The sequence below is a fragment of the Eutrema salsugineum genome, unplaced genomic scaffold (genome assembly GCF_000478725.1).
Source record: "Eutrema salsugineum unplaced genomic scaffold, Eutsalg1_0 scaffold_5, whole genome shotgun sequence".
Taxonomy (NCBI): Eukaryota; Viridiplantae; Streptophyta; class Magnoliopsida; order Brassicales; family Brassicaceae; genus Eutrema; species Eutrema salsugineum.
The window spans coordinates 11,097,779-11,117,466 of NW_006256612.1; the positions used below are offsets into that span (position 1 = coordinate 11,097,779).

Sequence of the window (19,688 nt, forward strand, 5' to 3'; positions counted from 1 at the left end):
TGGATCATGAACCCAATAAGCGCAATCTTATTTTGATTCCTTTGGCCCAATAAGTAAGTACTCACCACGTGGAAGATCCACCGACTTCCAGAGAGTCAAGGGGGTACGTATGTGTTCTTCACAAGCCAACTCATAAAAGTCAACTCTTTCTTGACCTGTATTCCCCGTAAGTCGCATCACATATTCACATGGGATCAATTCAGAAACACACTTCGCTGTTCCTTCTCTCTTTTTCAATCCAAAGCTATCTTCTTTTATTAATCCTCTCTTTTTTTTCACTTATTTAATTTTTAATCTCTCCACTCATTAACCCGCCAGGCTAAAAAATTCTCAGTCAAGTTCTTCAGAAATTTTCAAAGACGATTTTTTTTTTTTTTTTTTGAGATTTAATTCGTTTCACTATCCTAGGTCTTATTGATTCTATTGTTTGCAATCAGTTACATCGTTTAACGTTCTCCTACGATCTTGCTCCGTTACTGGAATTTTTTCTCCGACTAAAAATCTTCCGTTGCTTTCTCTTTCGTCTCATTTATTCATCGTCTCGAAAAAGAGTAACGTAGTCTTTGTACTTCTGTTACCCTCCTCTATGCAGAGAGTGGGAGAGAGATCTTTCACCCCTTTTTCTGTCCATATCTGATTCATCGTCTTTAGATTTCTCCTCTTCCTTCAAATAGCTTCAAGTTTCTGATTTTGCTCTCTTGCCAGTAAGTAGCTACGTTTTCTATTAAAGTATGTCTAATTCATGATAACTATATATCCGAATTGGATCTGTTTTTTTGTTCCTATAATTTTGCTATCTTTTGGATCCTGGGTTTTAATCGTTCATTAACAGATTTCAATTTGCTAACACATGCTTGCCTTGCAAAAACAGTCGCACTTACTGTACTAAACTCATGTTGTTTCTTGGGACCTTTAAACTATGTTTGTGTCTAAATCAGGATTCATGTAGTAAATATTACAGAGTTTTCTCAACTTTGCCATTTTGGGGTTATGTGATTATGTCTGCTCTTTTTTAGCTTCATGCTTAATATTACCATCTCACAAGTGTTGTTTTTTTTTATTCCAACTCTTCTGTTTGGTTGACTCTACCCGCTGACTTGTAAATCTCTACCTGTGGACTAGATCTGAATCTAAAGTTCACATTTTTATTCTTGTCTAATCTCATTGTGATGTGATGCAGATAACAAATTTCCGGAGACTGAGGTTTCCATTGAGTGATATTGTTCCTGGTGACCTTAACCGTAATCAGGACATGGCTAACCGAACAGACAACACGAATCGCTGGTTAGATTCACAAAAACTTTTAGCTCATTGCTAGATACTTGTTTTAAGTTGATTACAATATGAATGGATTTGTCTGTTACTTCCTTTATTTTTCAGTTCGAATGGTAAAAAGCTGAATGATGGAATGAAACTCCTTATAGCAACATTCGTAGGAATAATTCTCGGTTTCTTCTTGGGGATATCTTTCCCTACATTGTCACTAACAAAAGTGAGCTAGCCTGCCTATATCTTTAGCTTTGTGTACACTTTTTCTTTCAATACTTTTATGTTTAATGTGTTTCATGTTCCCAACTTGAAACTATTCCAGATGAATTTCCCATCTAGCATTCTTCCTTCTGTTGATATTGCTTACGTAGAAGATGAGACACCGGAAACATCTAGTGAAACGCTTTTGAACACATGGTCATCTAGGAGTCCTTTACATGGGGCTAATTCGAGTGATGCACCGCATTGGAAGGCAAAAACTCTTCTCTTTGCTCTTTTAGTGGTAAATGACAAGATCTTGCAAACTAATATTGATGAGGATTCTGCAGATTTGGGTTCCATCGAATCCCCGAGGTGCAGAGATGTTGACTCCTGGTATCATTGCTGCTGAATCAGATTATTACTTGCGCAGACTTTGGGGATTACCTGAGGAGGTAATATAATGTTTGACCATTTTAGTGTCTCCTCATAGGAATCTTTCTTCTATCGTATAAAGATCTTGTCTTTCCAACAGCATTAAATTGTCTGATCACGGCTTTGTCTTGCTTCTTTAGGATTTGCCTGTGAAGCCAAAGTATCTCATTGCTTTTACTGTCGGTCTTGGTCAGAAAGTAAACGTTGATGCTTGTGTCAAGAAGGTAAAATCTGATGCTGGCACTCCTTTCTTTCTGAAAAATGCTTAAAGAGTCTTTTCTTCTTCTTTTTTTTCTCCGCAGTTTTCAGAAGAAAACTTCAGCATTGTTCTGTTTCATTACGATGGACGAACCACCGAATGGGACGAATATGAATGGTCCAAGCGCGCAATACATGTTAGCGTGCCAAAGCAAACCAAATGGTAATCATAATAAATTCTTTGCTCTAGCTACTCCAAATCTTCCTGAGGCTAGCTTCTTTAACCATTGAATCTCCATGGTTTTGATTTCATCACAAGGTGGTATGCTAAAAGGTTTCTGCATCCTGACATCGTGGCGCCGTATGACTACATATTCATCTGGGATGAAGACCTCGGCCTTGAAAACTTCAGTGTAGAAGAGTGCGTCTTCTTTCAATGTCGAAAGGTTTTTAATGGCCGCACGAATTCTAATCCAGAAAATGTGAATCTGTGCTTCTCTATCTTCTGCAGGTACATCAGGCTTATAAAGAAACACGGTCTAGAGATATCGCAGCCTGCTGTGGAGTCTAAAAAAAAGATCACATGGGAGATAACAAAGAGAAGAACCAAGGGAGAAGTTCACAAGTAAGTAACTTTATAAGTTCCAAAACCTTAGAAACGCGAAAGCTTTTGACTAATCATTTTTTCTGCATAATCTAATGACCAGAGAAGCCAAGGAGAAACCGGGACGATGCAACGACCCTCACTTGCCTCCCTGTGCAGCGTAAGTAATCTCAATGTTCATTTAACTTTGGTCTATACAATACTCTGATTCCATGTGATATATCTACAGGTTTATAGAGATTATGGCTCCAGTATTCTCAAGGGATGCGTGGCGTTGCGTGTGGCATATGCTTCAGAATGATTTGGTTCACGGTTGGGGTCTTGATTTTGCGCTCCGTAAATGTGTCGAGGTTAATCATTTTCCTACACAAGCTCTGTTCTTAAAGCATCAAACATGTGTTTGGTCTCGACATTAGTTACTAAAGTTTCATAACATAAATACAAACAGCCTGCACATGAGAAGATAGGAGTTGTGGATTCTCAATGGATCATTCATCAAACTATTCCTTCTTTAGGCAGCCAGGTTCTTGATAAATACCTTATCAAGGTCAAGTTTCCTCTTTTGTTCATATCTTTGTTAACTTTTCGGTTTTCCCTTTTTTCAGGGAGAGGCACAAGACGGTAAAGCAGGTTGGCAAGGGGTAAGAACTTTGAAAAACCCTAAACCCTTATCCGTTTTTCTCCCATTAACTGCTTCTATTCATAAGTTAGAACATACAGAGAATTTTGTGGTTTCTTGATAACTAAGTGATACGATATATGGTTTTGTTGCAAAGGTGAGAGACAGATGTAAACGGGAATGGACGATGTTCCAAAGCCGAATGGCGAGTTCCGAGAAGAAGTATCTCGAGGAAATCGCAGCCGCGTCTTCAAACTCTACGGTTCATTAGCAGAAGAAACTAAACAAAACAGAGAGACAAGAGAGGGCTGTAATCAAAAAAAAGACTATAGTAAAAGTTCATTAATGTTTTTGACTGTTCATACATGATTAAGCAAAGTCAAACTTGTAATGTTCATATGATGATTAAGCAACTATATACACAGGACACAATTTTTGAAAGAACAATAAGAGATTATTCTTTGTTCTTTTGTATCTTGACTGTTGCTAACTCGTGTCTTCAAAATCAAATCCAATATGCAAAGAGTAGACGACATATTCAACAAACAAGATAACAACCAAATGCTTTTCAGGATACTATAGTCTATAGAACAAGACATCAACAATAAATCACATCACTCACGTAGCCTACCAGGGAAGAAAATGTTTTGTGGCTTTTTGTGTCTTTTTGTTAGAAAAAGTGTAGCACAATTCTTTTTATGTAGTTCACTATGATCTCTGTTAGAGAGACTCTGTACCTTGATCCATGATAGTCCAGAAATTCGATGATTTTTTGAAGAACTAGTAGAGATCAGGCTCACCGCTCACTATCAGCCTCAGAGCCCTAATCTATAGGTTCTGCTTCATCAACATCTTCATCTTCTATATCAGTTTCTTGTCTCTGCTGCTCAGGTATAGGAGATGGTATATCGCTGATGTCACCACGGCAGAAGGGGCAAAGTCTGTTATAGTTCGTAAGCCATTTATTAAGGCATGTGTTGTGGAAGCTTCTTTAGGATGACTCCGTCTTTGTACTCCTCCAAACATATAATATAACACACCTAATTGAAACAATAAAAATTAGTTAAGTTGAAACGAAACAAAATGCGTAGAGAAAGAACCGAAACTTACAAATCATTATTTTTTTTTGGACTTGAGATATAACATCATCGGTAATGAGTGTACTAATTCACTAAGTGCATGACGTGTTGTTTTCTTGGAATCCGATGAGTCTCTCTTGGAGAAGTCAGATCCTATATCATTTTTATCGGATGAGTTAGATGGTGTTGATGACAGTGCAGTGTGAAAATCATTATCATCATCATTCTCATCATCCAATAAGGTTATGAGGTTGATGGTGGTGATGAAAATGTAGGATGAAATTCATCGTTAGTATATAATGTTGATGACTACGATAGGAGAGTGCTTCTCCAATTATTATAATTAATTTAATTTTTTCGTTTTAGTTATTTTTAATTAATATATAATTAACTTTTTTATAAAAAAATTATATGTTAAAAGATCTAAATTTTTGTTTTCAACTAAACAAAATCATTTTCAAAAATTGTGCACAAACAACCAATAAAAATAATTTATGTGTCCCTGCACATGACACCATTTTTGAAGGAATAATAAGAGATTAAGAGAAAGATGCAAATCTGATACAAGAATAGATGTGCGAAGTGAACACAATTCTTGAAGACGCAAATCTGATACAAGAATAGATGTGCGAAGTGAACACATCGTGGAGGAGGAGAATCCACAAGAAGAAGTTGACGTGTGCTCTTCTTTTGGTTTTTCTGTATTTGGTTTTTTGGTAACCACAAGATTCATTATAACGATTAAACTTTTACTACAACTAGGTAGTTAATAATTTCTTTTCGTTTATGAATATATCATGAGATCTTTTATTCAATACAGTGAAGATTTATTCGACTATAAATTTGTGTAAGAGAAAGAAAAAAAGCACTTTTGAAGTCATAGCACACGTCTCACATCTTAATGACATACTAGATGATTCGAAGATTAGTTCTGTAGCCGTGTACTTGTACTAATACAAAAATCAATCAAACAAATATCCTGATGAGCTTGAAGATTCTCTAAAACGCAGCACAAGTTCTTCGACTTGGATCCCCTTCATCTCACGCTTATCACGTAGCTGTACGCCATATATCAGTCCTGAGGAGGATTCAGTTCAAGCCAAACTTTGCTTCCTCTCAATGTAGGTCTTTAGATGAATGACAAGTAAGACATACAAGATCTTGGTGAAGATTCGGTCGATCATTCGCTTTCTCTTATGCAATTCCCTGGCAAGAGGAATCTGTACTTATCCGCGTTTTCCAGTAGATACGAAGGAAGATGAACAGCTGAGAAAGAGTGAGGGATTGGACCCATTTTCCCTATTATGTCCTTGAAAGTATACTCTTCAGGGAGCATATCGAAAAGATCAGCTCCTTTGCATATAACTCTTTGAACTCTTTTAGGATTCAAGAAATGACTAAACCTCACTCTATCATTATGGCTATAAGCTTTCATCTTGAATATAAACTCGCTGATCCGTCGAAAGCAAAAGCTACAATGCCATCCTGCATCTGCCAAGATTTCATCAGACTGGCGATAATGAGCATACCGTGTTTTACCTGTCTCATATCTATGAACGGAAGCTCTCCAGCTCTTGTTATCAACAAGAAACTCGAACGAGTAAAGATAGTTCTTGAGCCGCAGGTGAAGTATCCGAGGGATCTCATCGCACCATCTCAAAAGGTTTATGGTGTGTCTACTCGGAATCTCATCGACGTCAGACATTAGCAACAAGTCATCATCAGTGATCCCGGCGATTCTCAGAAGCTGATCCAAAGCTACTCGCTGATACGCCTCTTCGTAAAACGGATTCTGCCCTTTGACAAATCTTCCACCAAGAGTACCATAAGTCAGGCGTGGCTCGATAAACTTGAACTCGTCTCGGTGCGCAGCAAAGACAAGTGGCTTTGGCAAACCGGTGAAGGTCGAGTTTGATTCCAAGAGGACAAACTGAGTGATGTAAGGATACAATTCTCTCCAACGAACCGCGAGAATGTCAAGCTCGTTACTGAACAAAACCGCATCATAAACTCGCCTAGGGTATTCTCGCACGCCCCATCCATGGAGTTTACAAAGAGTCTCCATTGAAGCGTTCTCGTGGTAGTAATGAGGAATGTCATGAAAAGGTTTAGGTGGTGATTCCCATAGTGGCCGGAGAAAGTAAGAAATCTTCTGACCGTGGACATAACCAGCGAGCACACATGTCGGAACAATCACTAATAGGAAGATATATGTCTTCATATCCACACCACGAAGAGCACAACAAAGTCTAGAAAAGCTGAAGTATCTACCAGTTTCCTGCAACATAGAGAATCAACAATATGTTAAACATGAGATACCATAACTTAATAGGTGCAGGGAGACTGATAATAGACGATTTGCAGTATTTGAATGAGCAATCAAAAACATTCTTAAATATGAATTGAAATGATGTATAATCTCTAATTGATCCCAAAAAATATACTCAAGAACAACCATCAATCTAAACTCAGATCCAAGTAAATTTCTCAATTACTAAAAACAAAAAGAGAGAGAGACGAAAGCTACAGAATTAGGGAACTAACTACTCACTAAGAATTGCTTAACAGTGATGCGACAACAAATGCAAGTCCATGCGTAAAATCAAATAGATGGGTCGACTTATATAGATCTCAAAACTTCAAATTCGAATAAAAAATTTGCAATTTCCGAAGAAGGGAAGTAAGATCTCGTTTCTCCACATCAATGTGGTTTCTCCGTTTCTCAGGAGCAGAACAACACACAAATCTTCAAAATTTCGAAAAAAAACAAGGAGATGCAGATCGGAGATTGGAGATCAAACCTGACTACAAACGCCTCCACAGATATCATCAGTCTTCTTAGAACAGTAATGTCCACCAGCTTCTCCCATCATCCACCACATCCCAATCAGATCCACCGATAACCAAATTCTTACCAAAATGCCAACCACCGTTTCTATTCAAAAATCGCCTCTTTGGCGACGATAAGCCCAAAAAAACTTCCTCCGACGATCTCCGACGAAATCACTCGACGTACTGCTCTCCGGAACAGTTCCAATCACTCTCAATCTCAGCTCGAAGACAGTTAGCAAAACCAGAAATTTCCCAAAAAAGCTAAATCAAGAAATTCACGAGGGAACCAAAACCCTTAAATCACTTGTATCAGAGAGAAACAAAACTATCAGAAATTTGAATCAGAACAGAAAAAATAAAGAAATAAATTGATTTAAAATCGCGAATGAGTAGAGAGAAGGGGATGAAAAAGGCTGTGTCCTCTCTGGAAATGGGTGGCACTACGCGATTAAGAAAGAGAAGGGGCAAAAACACAATTTTAAATAAATGGAGAATAATCATCAAATTCTCTGCATATTCCTGAATTTACGAAAATACCCTTTTATAAATTGACAGTTGAGACGCTGTCTGGGGATGGTTTTGTCATTAAGCTAGCAGCATAACGGTTTACTCGGGCCCCACCACGAGTCTCTCGACCTGACTCAACGCCTATGTCGTGTAAATGACTTCAAGTGTAAGGTTCACACACGTGGCGCTCTGAAATATCTCCTTTAATATCTGTATCGGGCTTTCTAATTTGGGCTAGTTTTAATCGTGGCCCATTAGAGCATCCTTCAAAGGTCAGTGGAAATAATCTTAATTTTTTATTTTGTTTTTCTTAAAGAACATTTTACGGTTTCGGTATAATTTTTCAATTTAAAAGTCATTGGATGCAGTATCATTTCATGCGTAACAACAATCCTTGAGAAATTTATTAAGTTTAATGGAAGAATATGATTCAATGATTGTAAATCTTTAATAAAGCCAGTGGATCATCGTGACTTGTGTTGGATCGGTCGGCGATACATTGACTTAGAAAATTATAAGGCCGTTTACTTATGATTGAGAAATAATTTTGACTTTCTAATGTAAATCTCGTCTATAAACAAACTGTCACTTGGAGAAGAAAAAAAAAAAAAGGAAATGTGTTTTAGTCAGACGAAATTTTCCACTCTTGAGATGTGAATTGAGTATACAAGTTCCTTTCTCTGTTTACAATCATTTACTACACGTTCTCAAATCTTACTAAAAAAACTGATTTCTAAAAAGTTAATAGTAAATAATGAAGTTAGTTTATTTTTTATTTTTTGCCTAGGGAGGTTAATTAGTATTTTCAATTGTCATGTAAATATGGATTCAACTAACATGAAGCGGAACTCGTACAATTCTGATTGCTAAACTGTACAATATCACCGAGTAATAAAATGATCTCGATTTCTAATATCTGATCAAAACTATGAGAATGAGTGGACATATGAGTATGAGTACATGAAAACGAAACGGAGGCTTTTCGAGAAAAAAACAAAGATATTACACGTTTTGCAATTTGATTTAATTTCGAACATTTTTATGATCTTAATTTATCAGATACAGAAAACAGCGACGCATGATAAGAATATAAAGTTCCATTGCATACGTTAACGTGTTTCGCTATGTTTGATTAGTCGGCGTTGACTAAAGACATTTCCAAGTCTCCCACTAATAAACTTGTAGGTTTTCATTGGCTGGGACATCTCTAGCCCACTTGATCACTGAGTGGTGCAAAAAACTTCTATCTCACCACCACTCCATTCACAAAAAGTATATTCATAGCGATAAAATGTGAATTAAAAAGTAAAAACAAGGTAAGCATATTTTAATCATCAAAAAAAATTATGAATTGATAATTGATATATCCAATTAAAAGGAACAGCGTAACTTCAACTAGATGTTTAACAAAACTATACTAAGAAGTGAATAATGATATACTTCACAGCAATTAGCCGACTTATATAATAAAGGGACCTTTTGAATACGAATGTGCGTTGAGTTAGGAGAAAGTTTAACAAGCGATTCAAGTAAATAGACCATCCCGGGTTTGGGAGACGAAGAATGCCACTTTTCAAAAGTGAAGCTCGGTATGGGCCTACAGTTTGGCATAAAATGGGCCTTACTTTGGCGTCTATTTCTCCTTCGATTGTTGTGCAGAGAAGATTTGCTAATTCTCGTTGAGCTTTGAGTTTACAAGAGAGATCAGTTGAGCAATTGTAGTTTAATGTTTCACTGCGTTGCAATTGCCATACCTAGTTTAACTGATGTAGAACGTACAAGGTTAAACGTGACTAGTTTAGATATCTCGACAAATAGCAGTAATAAAAATGAAAATAAATAAAAATTATTGTGTATTATTATTATTCAGTAATTTAAAGTAATATTATTTTATTTATGTAACACAACTTTTTCGTAGTGTATCAAATATTTTTAGTTGTATTGTATTTTTTTTTTTTAAATACGTGTTTATCAAGATTGCTTTTGTTTTACACTTGCATTAATTTTAAATTTCCATTAAAAATACAAACAATATGAAACCGTTGTGGATTGAAATTTCATTCACACATTACACACACATATATATAAGAATCTATACATACATGTTACATTGACCGATTAACGCATGAGTTGAAACACACACATAAAGCAGTTAAGCACAACTCCAAAAAGAAAAGGAAAGAAAAGGTCCTTTATCGTACTTTTCGCTTTTTCTTTGATGATAGAATGAGGGCACACGAAAAGGTATTAAGACAGAGACAAACTCTGCCTTTTGTACGAATAAAACTTATTTTTCAGAAAAAATAATGTAAAGATATCAATTTTCATCTGCAGATTCGCTTTTAATCTTTGCTAAACAAATGAAAATTTTTTATTCTATTATTTTTTTAGATAAAAAAAAAAGAGGGGAAAAGGAGGAAGTAATTTTCGAGCTGTATAGTATACATTTAGTGTTTTTGTTATTACATACTCTCCCTCTGTTCAGAATTAGTTGATGTTTAAGGTTTTTGCACACAGATTAAGGATGCATTTAATATTTATTTTTTCTACACTAAAAAAAATTATCTATAATTCATTTAAATATTATTCAGCCAATAAAAAAACAATTTGCAGAATATAAAAAGTCAAAAACAATAAAAATTCATTAAATTTTACATTGAAAAGTGAAAACATCAAATAATTCTAAAAAAAAAACCTCATAAAACATCAAATAATTCTGAACAGAGGGAGTATTTAATTAGCAGTTTTAACAGGATTGTATGAAACATTTTTTTGTTTGATAAAGTATGAAAACATCTTATCTGCAATGTATTCGAAAAAACATGGCCAATTTATTTTAAAAATTGATCTCTGAAAATTCAGTCTTAATCAGATTTACAAAAACATGTAATCTAAATAACTGTATAGATTGTTCCATAAGTTTTAAAAAAACGTCATTGCACACACGAAGACCAAAAGAATATATAAAACAGAAATATTAGAAGAACATAGATATAATAAACCTTACAAAAAGCTACGGAAATACATTAAAACCCTGAACCTAAACTTCAGTTCGAAACATTATCACATCTTAGCTAGTTTAACATAAGAAGTACTCTTTAGTTAATATCCAAACATAACAAATAAAAGTGCAAAATTATAAACTATAGAAATTATAGAATAAACCCAAAACATAATCATGCATGATGAGTATCAAGCCTAGCCCCACGATTTTCGACAAGTACATCCCAACTGAGTGCCGTACATCAACATGTCCTGATACCCCCACTCGCCTGATCCGTACGTAAAACCACCGTCAGCGGCAGCGCTCACGCCGTCGAAGTAACCAGAATTGTAGGGGACAACGGAGAGAGCAGAGAAATCACCCGAGTATGATGGTGGAGACTGCGGAGGAGTTGGCGGCGGCGGCGGAGGACGGTTAGGGTTTTTCTTCAAGAACTCTTGAACAACCTCTTGCAAGAGACCAGTCTCCGAGTAGTTTTCTTCAGGGGAAGACGAAACGTGAGCCGTTTTAGGTTGAGAGTAAGAAGAAGACGAACCGTTGAAAGAGTTAAACGGCGACGTTTTAGAAGAGGAGCACGATGCGTCGCGTAAGAAGAGAGGCTCTTTATTACTCCTCTGCAGTGTCGGTGTACCGAAAAACTCATGAGTAGAATGATCCAACGGAATCGGACAACGAACGGACGGTTGATATTTTTTGGAGAAAAAAGAGAATCTAGGCTCAGGAACAGGAACTGCATTAGCCGTCGGATAAGTGAAATTAGTACGAGCCTTAGATCCACGAAAGGTACGAGCTGCGACGTCGTAAGCACAAGCAGCTTCCTCCGCCGTGTCGAATGTTCCGAGCCACCGTCTCTCCTTCGACGTCGGATCACGTATCTCCGCCGCATATCGTCCCCACGGCCTCCGCCGAACGCCGCGGTACCTCGTCTTGGTGCATCCATCTCCGGGGACGGTGACAGTTATCTCCTTTGAAGATGATCTGCGGTTAACCGGTGAAGCTTTGGCTTTGGTGAAGTTTCGCTTGAAATGAATCGGGTCGGGTTCGTAATCGGGTATGGGTGAGTTGAACTTTCTTAGGGCTTCTTCCATTTTTTTCTGGTTTTAGGGTTTTGTGTTTTGAAGGAAAACAAAAAAAGTAAAGAGAGATGAAGATTTATTTGGTACTCTTTTGGTGTTGTTGTTGCTGGAAAGTTGTTGGTACTTTGACAAAGATGGAGCTTCTTCTATCTATTTATAGGCACATGAAATTGTTTAGTTTTTGTAAAGAGTATATAATGGCATCATCAATGAATTGCACACAGAAGAAAATTATACAGTCGAACTTAAGATCGATCTGATTAATTACGTACTGATATGATAATGCTTCTTTTATTTGTTGTAATCATTTTAATCTTCAGAAACGTTTTACACATTGTTATGTAAACGATAATTACTTTTAAGAATTAATTTTTTTACAGTTTAATTTTAAAAACTATATGTTTAAAACATGTTAAAAAATGTTTTAACACATTCTTAAATTACTTATGTTTTCTATCTCTTTCATATACTATTAGAGATAAGAAAAAGAAAAAAAAAGGGAAAATGAGGAAGACGTTTTGAAGTTTTTGTCTAGACAATGTTGTATTTTCATTTCCCGTTATTGATTTTGTTAGGTGAAGCAAATGGACAGATTAAAAAACAAAAAGATTGAAATGTTTTCAACAGACCATTAACGTTTTCACACATGCTAAACACATTTACGTTACTTTTATATGATTAGTACATATGTAAACGGTAAACCCGTTATTTAATTAAGACTACCAATTAAAAAACAGTTGTCAAAAAGTAGGAGTTTGTTTTTGTTTAATGTTTTATAGATATACTTAAATGATTCTTATGTATCCTTTAAAATTGTTTTGTACGGCAACCCTCATGTTCATTATAGTACCGTATACTTTAGCATTGAAAATCGACAATATCGAGAACAAAATTAATGATTTTGGAAGTTGAGAAAAAGTATGGAACCAAAGATATGCGTAGCAAATGTAGCAACACTACAGTGTAAATCTGACACGTATATGTATTATTGTACGAATAGGACTTTTCAGGTTTGTCTAAACGGATGTATGAGGCAGATATATCTCATGAATCAGAAGCTTGCTTTTTATTTATTGCTTCTGTCCTGATATATATAGCTCACGTTACATTATACAGAACCATGCAAAATTAAAAGTATATATATACCTACAATTTTTGATGTAAAAATAATATTAATTATATACAGATAAGCTTTAGCCGTTGTTTTATCAAGTTTTGAAATAGCGTCGTAGTTGCTGCGTCTGTGTTTACGGAAAATGTGGCAATTGCGGAAAATGTGGCAATCAACATAAATATAAATAACCATCGTGATGTGAACAGTGAACAGAACCGTCTCATATATCATTGCATCTCTTGGGGTTTCAATTTTAGAGATAGTGTTTATTTTAATCTCGAAATGCGTTTAGCATTCACAAAAACGTTAATTAATATGCGATAGTATTAAATTATTAATATGTTGTTTTTGGAAATATTTAACTCAAAAAGGATGTACAAAAATTCTATTTTTTTCCTTTAAAAAATGCATCTATAGTCAAGTATTAATATATATATATATATATAGATATTCAAATATGAATGAGAACTTTACAATATCCATGCAAGCATGACATAAAATTGTGTCTGTGGTAGTTTGGATTAATAAATATAATAATAACTGTTCAATTATTTCAATATGGTAAGTCGAGACCATAAAGGAAGTTATTTGGAATTGCAAAAATGATTACTGAGAAATTTTTCAAATATTGGGGAACAAATGACTGGATTTCCAGCTCACTCCTACAAAAATGTCTTTTGTGATTTCCAATGTTACGAAACGAGTTATACTCCATTGGCTCGTGTTCCGAGTTATTTTCGTTTGATGTATATGTATATGACCTATTTTCCATTTCCTACAAAGTATTAACTTCAAAATACTTAAGTTTGGCTTATGAGTTGACATGTCAGATGTGAATTAAACCTTTCCTAGTTGTTTAAAGGGAATTTTAGCTAAATCAATTGCTTATAATCAAACGGTGATTAATCTACCTATCTCATAACCGAACAAAAACTTGAAAGGAATATAGCCCAACCAAACACACTAAAAAATAAGTCAAGAATCAAAATTCATTTAAAGATTTAGCATTTTACCAAAAAGGATATTAGTATATACTATATAATTCTTTCATTTAACCAAACAATCTAAATTTCTAACTAATTTATTTTCTTAAATAACATTTTTAAATGATTTATCTTGTTTGAATTTTCATTAATTAACCGAAATGTAACTGATACAAATCAGTACACGTCTATAAAACCTCTATCCTATTTACACCGCACGGCATACCATAATATATTTCTTGTTGGAAGTGTTGGATTTTTAAATGTTCCATTAACGTATTTTTTTTGGTATAAACGACAAGAGTATAGTGTAACCAATCAAAATGTGATTTGATAGACTTTGAAAGGAGGAGTAAATGGTGTGGGTCGACAAAAGGAGATTTTGTGACGACAAAGAAAGAGAGTGTGAAATACCAAAACTCCAAATTCAATCAATCAATTTTTATCCTTGAAAAAAGGACTTTACTTCTTCAACCTATTTTTTATTCTTCCAAGAACAAAGAGAAATCAGCCTTCCACATTTAAAGAAAAAGACAATGAGCCCTTAAATCCTTTATATACCTATATTTTTTCGAGTTAAGAAAATGTGAGACGAATAGAAAAAAAAAAAACAAATCCCGTTAAAAGTGAGTGACCTTTTGGGACATCAGAAAAAGATCATTCTCCATCATTTTGCCCCCTATGATGTGGACCCTCCGCACCCATGCGTTACATAATTATTACTCGCTGATTTGACTATCTAGATTTTTATGTTTATTTTTCTATATCAGCTCGTAAAAATAAAGCCAAACATCAATAAATGCATCTACACGCTGAGTAATTCTATCTAGTTCGCAATATAAAGATAAGAAAGTAATCATAAAAAAAATTGATAAATGATAGTTTGACAAATCTTTTAAACTAATCATAAATAGTTTTACGAAGAATATAATTCTGACATTTTTCACACAAATTAAGAAATAAAATAAAAGGTCTTTTATATCTTTATTAATTTATAAAAAATAATTTTTGAAATTATATTTATAATTAATTTTCTGAATTTATTGAGGTTTAAAATGGTATTTTATGTTAAAAATTACATTAAAATTTTAAAACGACATTCTTTTTAAAACAAAAAAGAATATCAGCACTCTTTATGAAACGAATGGAGTATATAGTTTGCCAAATCTTAACCAAATATTAGATTAATCAATATACCAGCTAAAAACTAGTTCCGGTAGAAAACAAGAACTATGATGTCTAAGGTATTTACATTGGTTATAAAAAATACAGAAAATCGACCACCATTGACCATGTGTGATGATAGTAAATTGAGTTTTTTCCATATAACTAAATTATAATTTATGGGATTTAAAAATAATAATATTAATAATAATAATAATAATTTATGGGATTTCGATTTTATATTCGAGTGATTTCAGATTAAAGACAATACATTAGACAACACATTAAAGACAACACATTACACATTGGTACCAATTCGGATTCGACATTATTTTTCTAATAGGCGGTTTAGAAATTTAAATACTTTAGATTTGTTACAAAACGTCTACATATAGGATTAATATTTTAAACTACTCGGAGGTTCAGTTTTAAGCAAACCTCTAATCGATCATGTAACGTCTGAGAAGTAACTTAATCACTTTTCCTTTCCACCTTTTGTCAATTAGTGTTATCATTGTGATTGAGCAGTAGTGGCACTTTATGCTTAGACTATTGAGAGGATAGACCAAACTTACTGTTTGAGTTTAATTACACTAGAGATGGGTCCTAATCTATACATACTAACACATTGATTGTGGTTGCTGATCATAAGCTTACTTTTTGACAATGAATTATTATTAAATGAGTATACCATATAAATATCATACACGTGTTTCTGCTATAATTAATTAATTAAAATAATTGTTTTTTCTTATTAAAGAGTTTGAATACAAAGATGGACGGTGTGTTAGAACTACACAACGAAACCGATCTATATCAATGAAATCCGAAATAAAAAATCAAGCATTGTTGTAATTATTCAAATTTGTAGTGATACGAAAAAATAAACACCTAATAATAATAGTGGAGAGTAGTAAAGTTTAGGAAAAAAGAGAGGCGAGGAGCATAATGATCTGCCAAACTCAGAGTAAGATCAATACTTTTTTTTTTTGTTCTGATCAGATTGTCTCCTAATCTCTCTACCTCTAAAACCTTAGGGTCAGATTCATATGTATGCATAGACAATGTACGCCCATTAAACCATTAGCAAACAAGAAACTGGCAGATAATAAATGAATACTATTATTACTACTCTTAATTTATTATTATTATTATTATTGGTGTATTAATGTCGAAACCCTAGTCCCAAGATCCATCATCATTCCTTTTTTCTGTAACTAGATGTTCTTCAACAGCTTTTGTCCCACAAGTGTCTTTGGAACAATGGGACAAATTAATATTTACTCATGTGCTTTTACTATTTTTCAAGTTATATGTAAGCAAATATGTAGTTGTAAAAAAAATAACCGGGTAAGAAACAAAGTTTAAGTAGACAGCTTGTAAAGACCAAAGACACCACACCATAGTTGAACAACTACACTAGGATGGATTGGTATAACGAGAATATTCAACGTCCTCATTGGTGTAGTGAGAACATTTAATGATTTAGTTATAAAATAAGAATAATTCTGTTTGTAACGCATATCGAAATCGGAAATTTCAGATTATTTAGTTATTGTGAATCTCCATTGTTTATTGAATCTTCCCCCGTAAATGTATTTCCCACGTGATTTATCTCCTTCTTTGTAAATAAATATAAAATCCCTAAAAAACTGTGTGAAAAAGAAAAATAAAAAATTGTTACGTAGAGTGCTGCAGTAGTACAGAATGGGACTAAAAAGATTATTAAGGGCCCAATAAGCCAACAAAAAGAAATCTCAGAGTAGTTGATCCAAAAACGAGTCTTTAGGCTTATTAGGCTTATTAGCTCCTCCAGAAATAAGATTAGTAACAATGGAGCTTCCCCATGAGAGCCAACCTGTTGCTCCTCCTTGTTGCTTATCTGCTTCAATCACACTCCTCACTTGCTCTTCCTCGACCATCTCTTCCCACTTCTTCCTCATGAACTCTCGAACCGCTTCGGCGCTTTGGTTAACCATCTCTTGCGGAGGGAACTCCAATGGGTTCTGGTCCAAGTTCAGTTTCTCCAGCTTCTCCAGCCTGAAAAACGAGTCGGGCAAGACTCTGATCTGGTTGTTGCTGATATCTAGCTCCCTGAGGTTAGCTAAATCAGAGATGGTGTCAGGCAGTTCGGTCAAATCGCTGAAATTGCTGCTCAGGTTCATGACTTCGAGGCTCGTGAGTCTCCCTATAGCTATGGGAAGCCCGTAGATTTCGTTCATGTGTGCATCTAGATACCTTAGAGAACGCATCTCGCATATCGAATTGGGGAAGAAACGGATCTTGTTCAGCTGGATTGATAGCCTTTCGAGGTTGAGTAATCCGTATCCGATGTTTGCAGGCAAAGAAGTCAAGTTGTTGAAGCTAGCATCTAGCTCGACTAGTGACCTAATCACAAGAACACATCCTCTTCAGAATTGGGTAATAAGCTAAAACGGAACAACACATGATCAAACGTATAAGCACAAACAAAACCTGCACTGCGTTATGCTTTCTGGGAGTGAAGTTAGCTTGTTCCCAGTCACATTTAAGATCCTCAAGTTAAGCAATAGTCCAATAGAGTCGGGAAGAGACCCAAGAAGGTTTGAAGATAGATCGAGCTCCTCTAATTTCTCAAGTCCTGAGATTGCATCAGGTAGGAACTGCAAAAGGAGAGCAGCTTTAGTTACTTCAAGGGACGACCACACCAAAAAAAATGGCTCCGATCAAGATCTTGTCATGTCATTGCTCACAACAATCAAAAGTGTTGAAAGACAAGATTTAGATCATCAGAACTATGAGTTGTCCATCTACAAGTCTTTCGAATTCGTCGACTCAATAGTTTACGGTGACTAATAGATCGTAAGACGATCAAGCTTCACACAAACACCAAGATTCATAAGCTAAATCCTCTCATTCCAAATTACAAAAGTTGCTTGCTTTGATTTTGCTTTACAGAACACAACTCCTACGAATCAGAGAACTCGTTGAGATTCTAGCTCTAACGTAACTGGGATCTCACGAACAAAACTAAGCAATACTGTTCGAGCAAACAGTATCCACGAAACAACACAGGATTATTCATGTGGAAAAAGATTCAAATTCTTGGGCATTACCTTCAGATCGTTGCGAGAGAGATTCAGTGAAACCAAACCAACGAATTTGCCTAAAGCTTCAGGAAGAAGCTTAAGCTGACGATCAGAGAGATCGATCCTCTCAACGACGCCACCACCTTCTGCTTCCCTGAGCACCGCGAGAACCTCTTCGTTCACTTCATCGCCACCGTTCAATGACTCAACCGCCGAAGCATAAACCTTAGACAGCTCCTCCTCCAATTCCCTCAATTGCTTCTCGTATCCCTCGTGAACTTCCTCCAACCGAACAACCGTAGCGTAAATCTGCTCTTCCTTGGCCGCATCCTCCGGCGACAGCGAATTATTCTCTCGGATCTGAGCGATCTTAGACCGAGCAGAGGAGACAGATAAAGGATCGGGTCGAGGCCCAAGAGAGCCGAAGACGAAAAGAGTCTGCGTGATGGTACTGGGAATCGATTCGATCAGCGAGGAGATGACATGCGGATTGATGAGAAGGGGATAACGATTCGCTAAGGCTTGCTGAATCGCCGGAGACGGTGGCGCGTGAGAAGCGGGATCGGAGTGGTGGATGACGTAGGAGAGCAACGGGAAAATCTCGATATCATGATCCATTCTCTACGAAAGATTGAAGAATCAAAATAGTTTTGATTCTATTGATTTAGAAAGTATAGTAGTTTATACAAGCACAGTACAGTGTATGTAGATGACAAGGTTTGGTTTTTCGGTATTGTGACATTTGTATGATAATCGCTAAATTAGTTCCGGTTTATTTGGAACCGGATTCTTTTCGCTCTTCATCAGCTGGGCTTTCTTAAGACCCAAAAACAAGAATCTGAGTTTTAAGCCCATTAATATTTAGCGCGTTAAAAATCCTAGGTCTCGAAATGGGGTAGGTTTTCGTTCTCGTCTCTTGGGCCGTACTGCGAGGGAGCATGAAGAAGACGAGAAAGCTTCGAGAACACGTTTCCGCCGGACACGGTCGTATCGGAAAGCACCGTTAGCATCCCGGAGGTATGCATTCACCACCGTATCCTCTTTGACAAGTAACATCCTGGATATTTCGGTAAAGTTGGTATGAGGTATTTCCACAAGCTCAGGAACAAATTGTATTGCCCGATCGTCGTTCTCGAAAAGATATGGTCGATGGTGCCTTAGGAAATCAAGGAGAAAGCTTCCAAAGACAATGTTCCGATGATCGATGTTACTCAGTTTGGGTATTTTAAGGTTTTGGGAAAAGGTTTCTTGCCTGAGAATCAACCTGTTGTCGTCAAGGCTAAGCTTGTGTCGAAGACAGCTGAACAGAAGATTAAGGAAAGCTGGTGAAGCTATTGTTCTCACTGCTTAGGTTATCTCATAATGCTACTTTGGCTCGTTAGACTTTTTTTTTTTAATCAAATATTCCTTTTTTGCCGTCATCTCATCAATTCTTCTCTGATTTGTTACAATTGATTTGATATACAAATGGATCAACGACGTCTGTATTCGTATTCCACATATGAAATGATAATGTTTTAGTAAGACCCTAATTCTCA

At 35.7% G+C, this 19,688-nt stretch overlaps 5 protein-coding genes across 5 annotated transcripts; 2 read left to right on the forward strand and 3 right to left on the reverse strand.

The window, feature by feature from the left end:
* The first annotated feature begins 287 nt into the window (after window positions 1–287).
* On the forward strand, window positions 288–3,638 carry LOC18993570. The gene is made up of 14 exons (XM_006417104.2): window positions 288–704; window positions 1,181–1,284; window positions 1,381–1,492; window positions 1,592–1,741; window positions 1,818–1,922; window positions 2,043–2,126; window positions 2,205–2,323; window positions 2,420–2,521; window positions 2,612–2,725; window positions 2,808–2,864; window positions 2,934–3,054; window positions 3,153–3,227; window positions 3,310–3,345; window positions 3,481–3,638. The coding sequence occupies exons 2-14, from the start codon at window positions 1,253–1,255 to the stop codon at window positions 3,592–3,594; spliced, it is 1,221 nt and encodes a 406-aa protein (XP_006417167.1). The 5' UTR covers window positions 288–704; window positions 1,181–1,252; the 3' UTR covers window positions 3,595–3,638.
* Window positions 3,639–5,220: 1,582 nt separating this feature from the next.
* LOC18993571 lies at window positions 5,221–7,674 on the reverse strand. The gene is made up of 2 exons (XM_006417105.2): window positions 7,204–7,674; window positions 5,221–6,680 (listed from the first exon to the last, which is right to left on the reverse strand). The coding sequence occupies exons 1-2, from the start codon at window positions 7,282–7,284 to the stop codon at window positions 5,583–5,585; spliced, it is 1,179 nt and encodes a 392-aa protein (XP_006417168.1). The 5' UTR covers window positions 7,285–7,674; the 3' UTR covers window positions 5,221–5,582.
* A 3,265-nt stretch (window positions 7,675–10,939) lies between these two features.
* Window positions 10,940–11,833, reverse strand: LOC18993572 (ethylene-responsive transcription factor ESR1). Its single transcript, XM_006417106.1, has one exon. It carries the CDS (start codon window positions 11,831–11,833, stop codon window positions 10,940–10,942), a length of 894 nt encoding a protein of 297 aa, XP_006417169.1.
* Window positions 11,834–16,738: 4,905 nt separating this feature from the next.
* LOC18993573 (plant intracellular Ras-group-related LRR protein 3) lies at window positions 16,739–18,806 on the reverse strand. Its single transcript, XM_006417107.2, has 3 exons — window positions 18,178–18,806; window positions 17,558–17,724; window positions 16,739–17,470 (listed from the first exon to the last, which is right to left on the reverse strand). Exons 1-3 carry the CDS (start codon window positions 18,766–18,768, stop codon window positions 16,840–16,842), a joined length of 1,389 nt encoding a protein of 462 aa, XP_006417170.1. The 5' UTR covers window positions 18,769–18,806; the 3' UTR covers window positions 16,739–16,839.
* A 53-nt stretch (window positions 18,807–18,859) lies between these two features.
* Window positions 18,860–19,501, forward strand: LOC112084039 (60S ribosomal protein L27a-2). The gene is given in 4 exon segments (XM_024152306.1): window positions 18,860–18,880; window positions 19,050–19,175; window positions 19,177–19,470; window positions 19,472–19,501. Coding segments are annotated over 4 exon segments (471 nt in total).
* The last annotated feature ends 187 nt before the right edge of the window (window positions 19,502–19,688 follow it).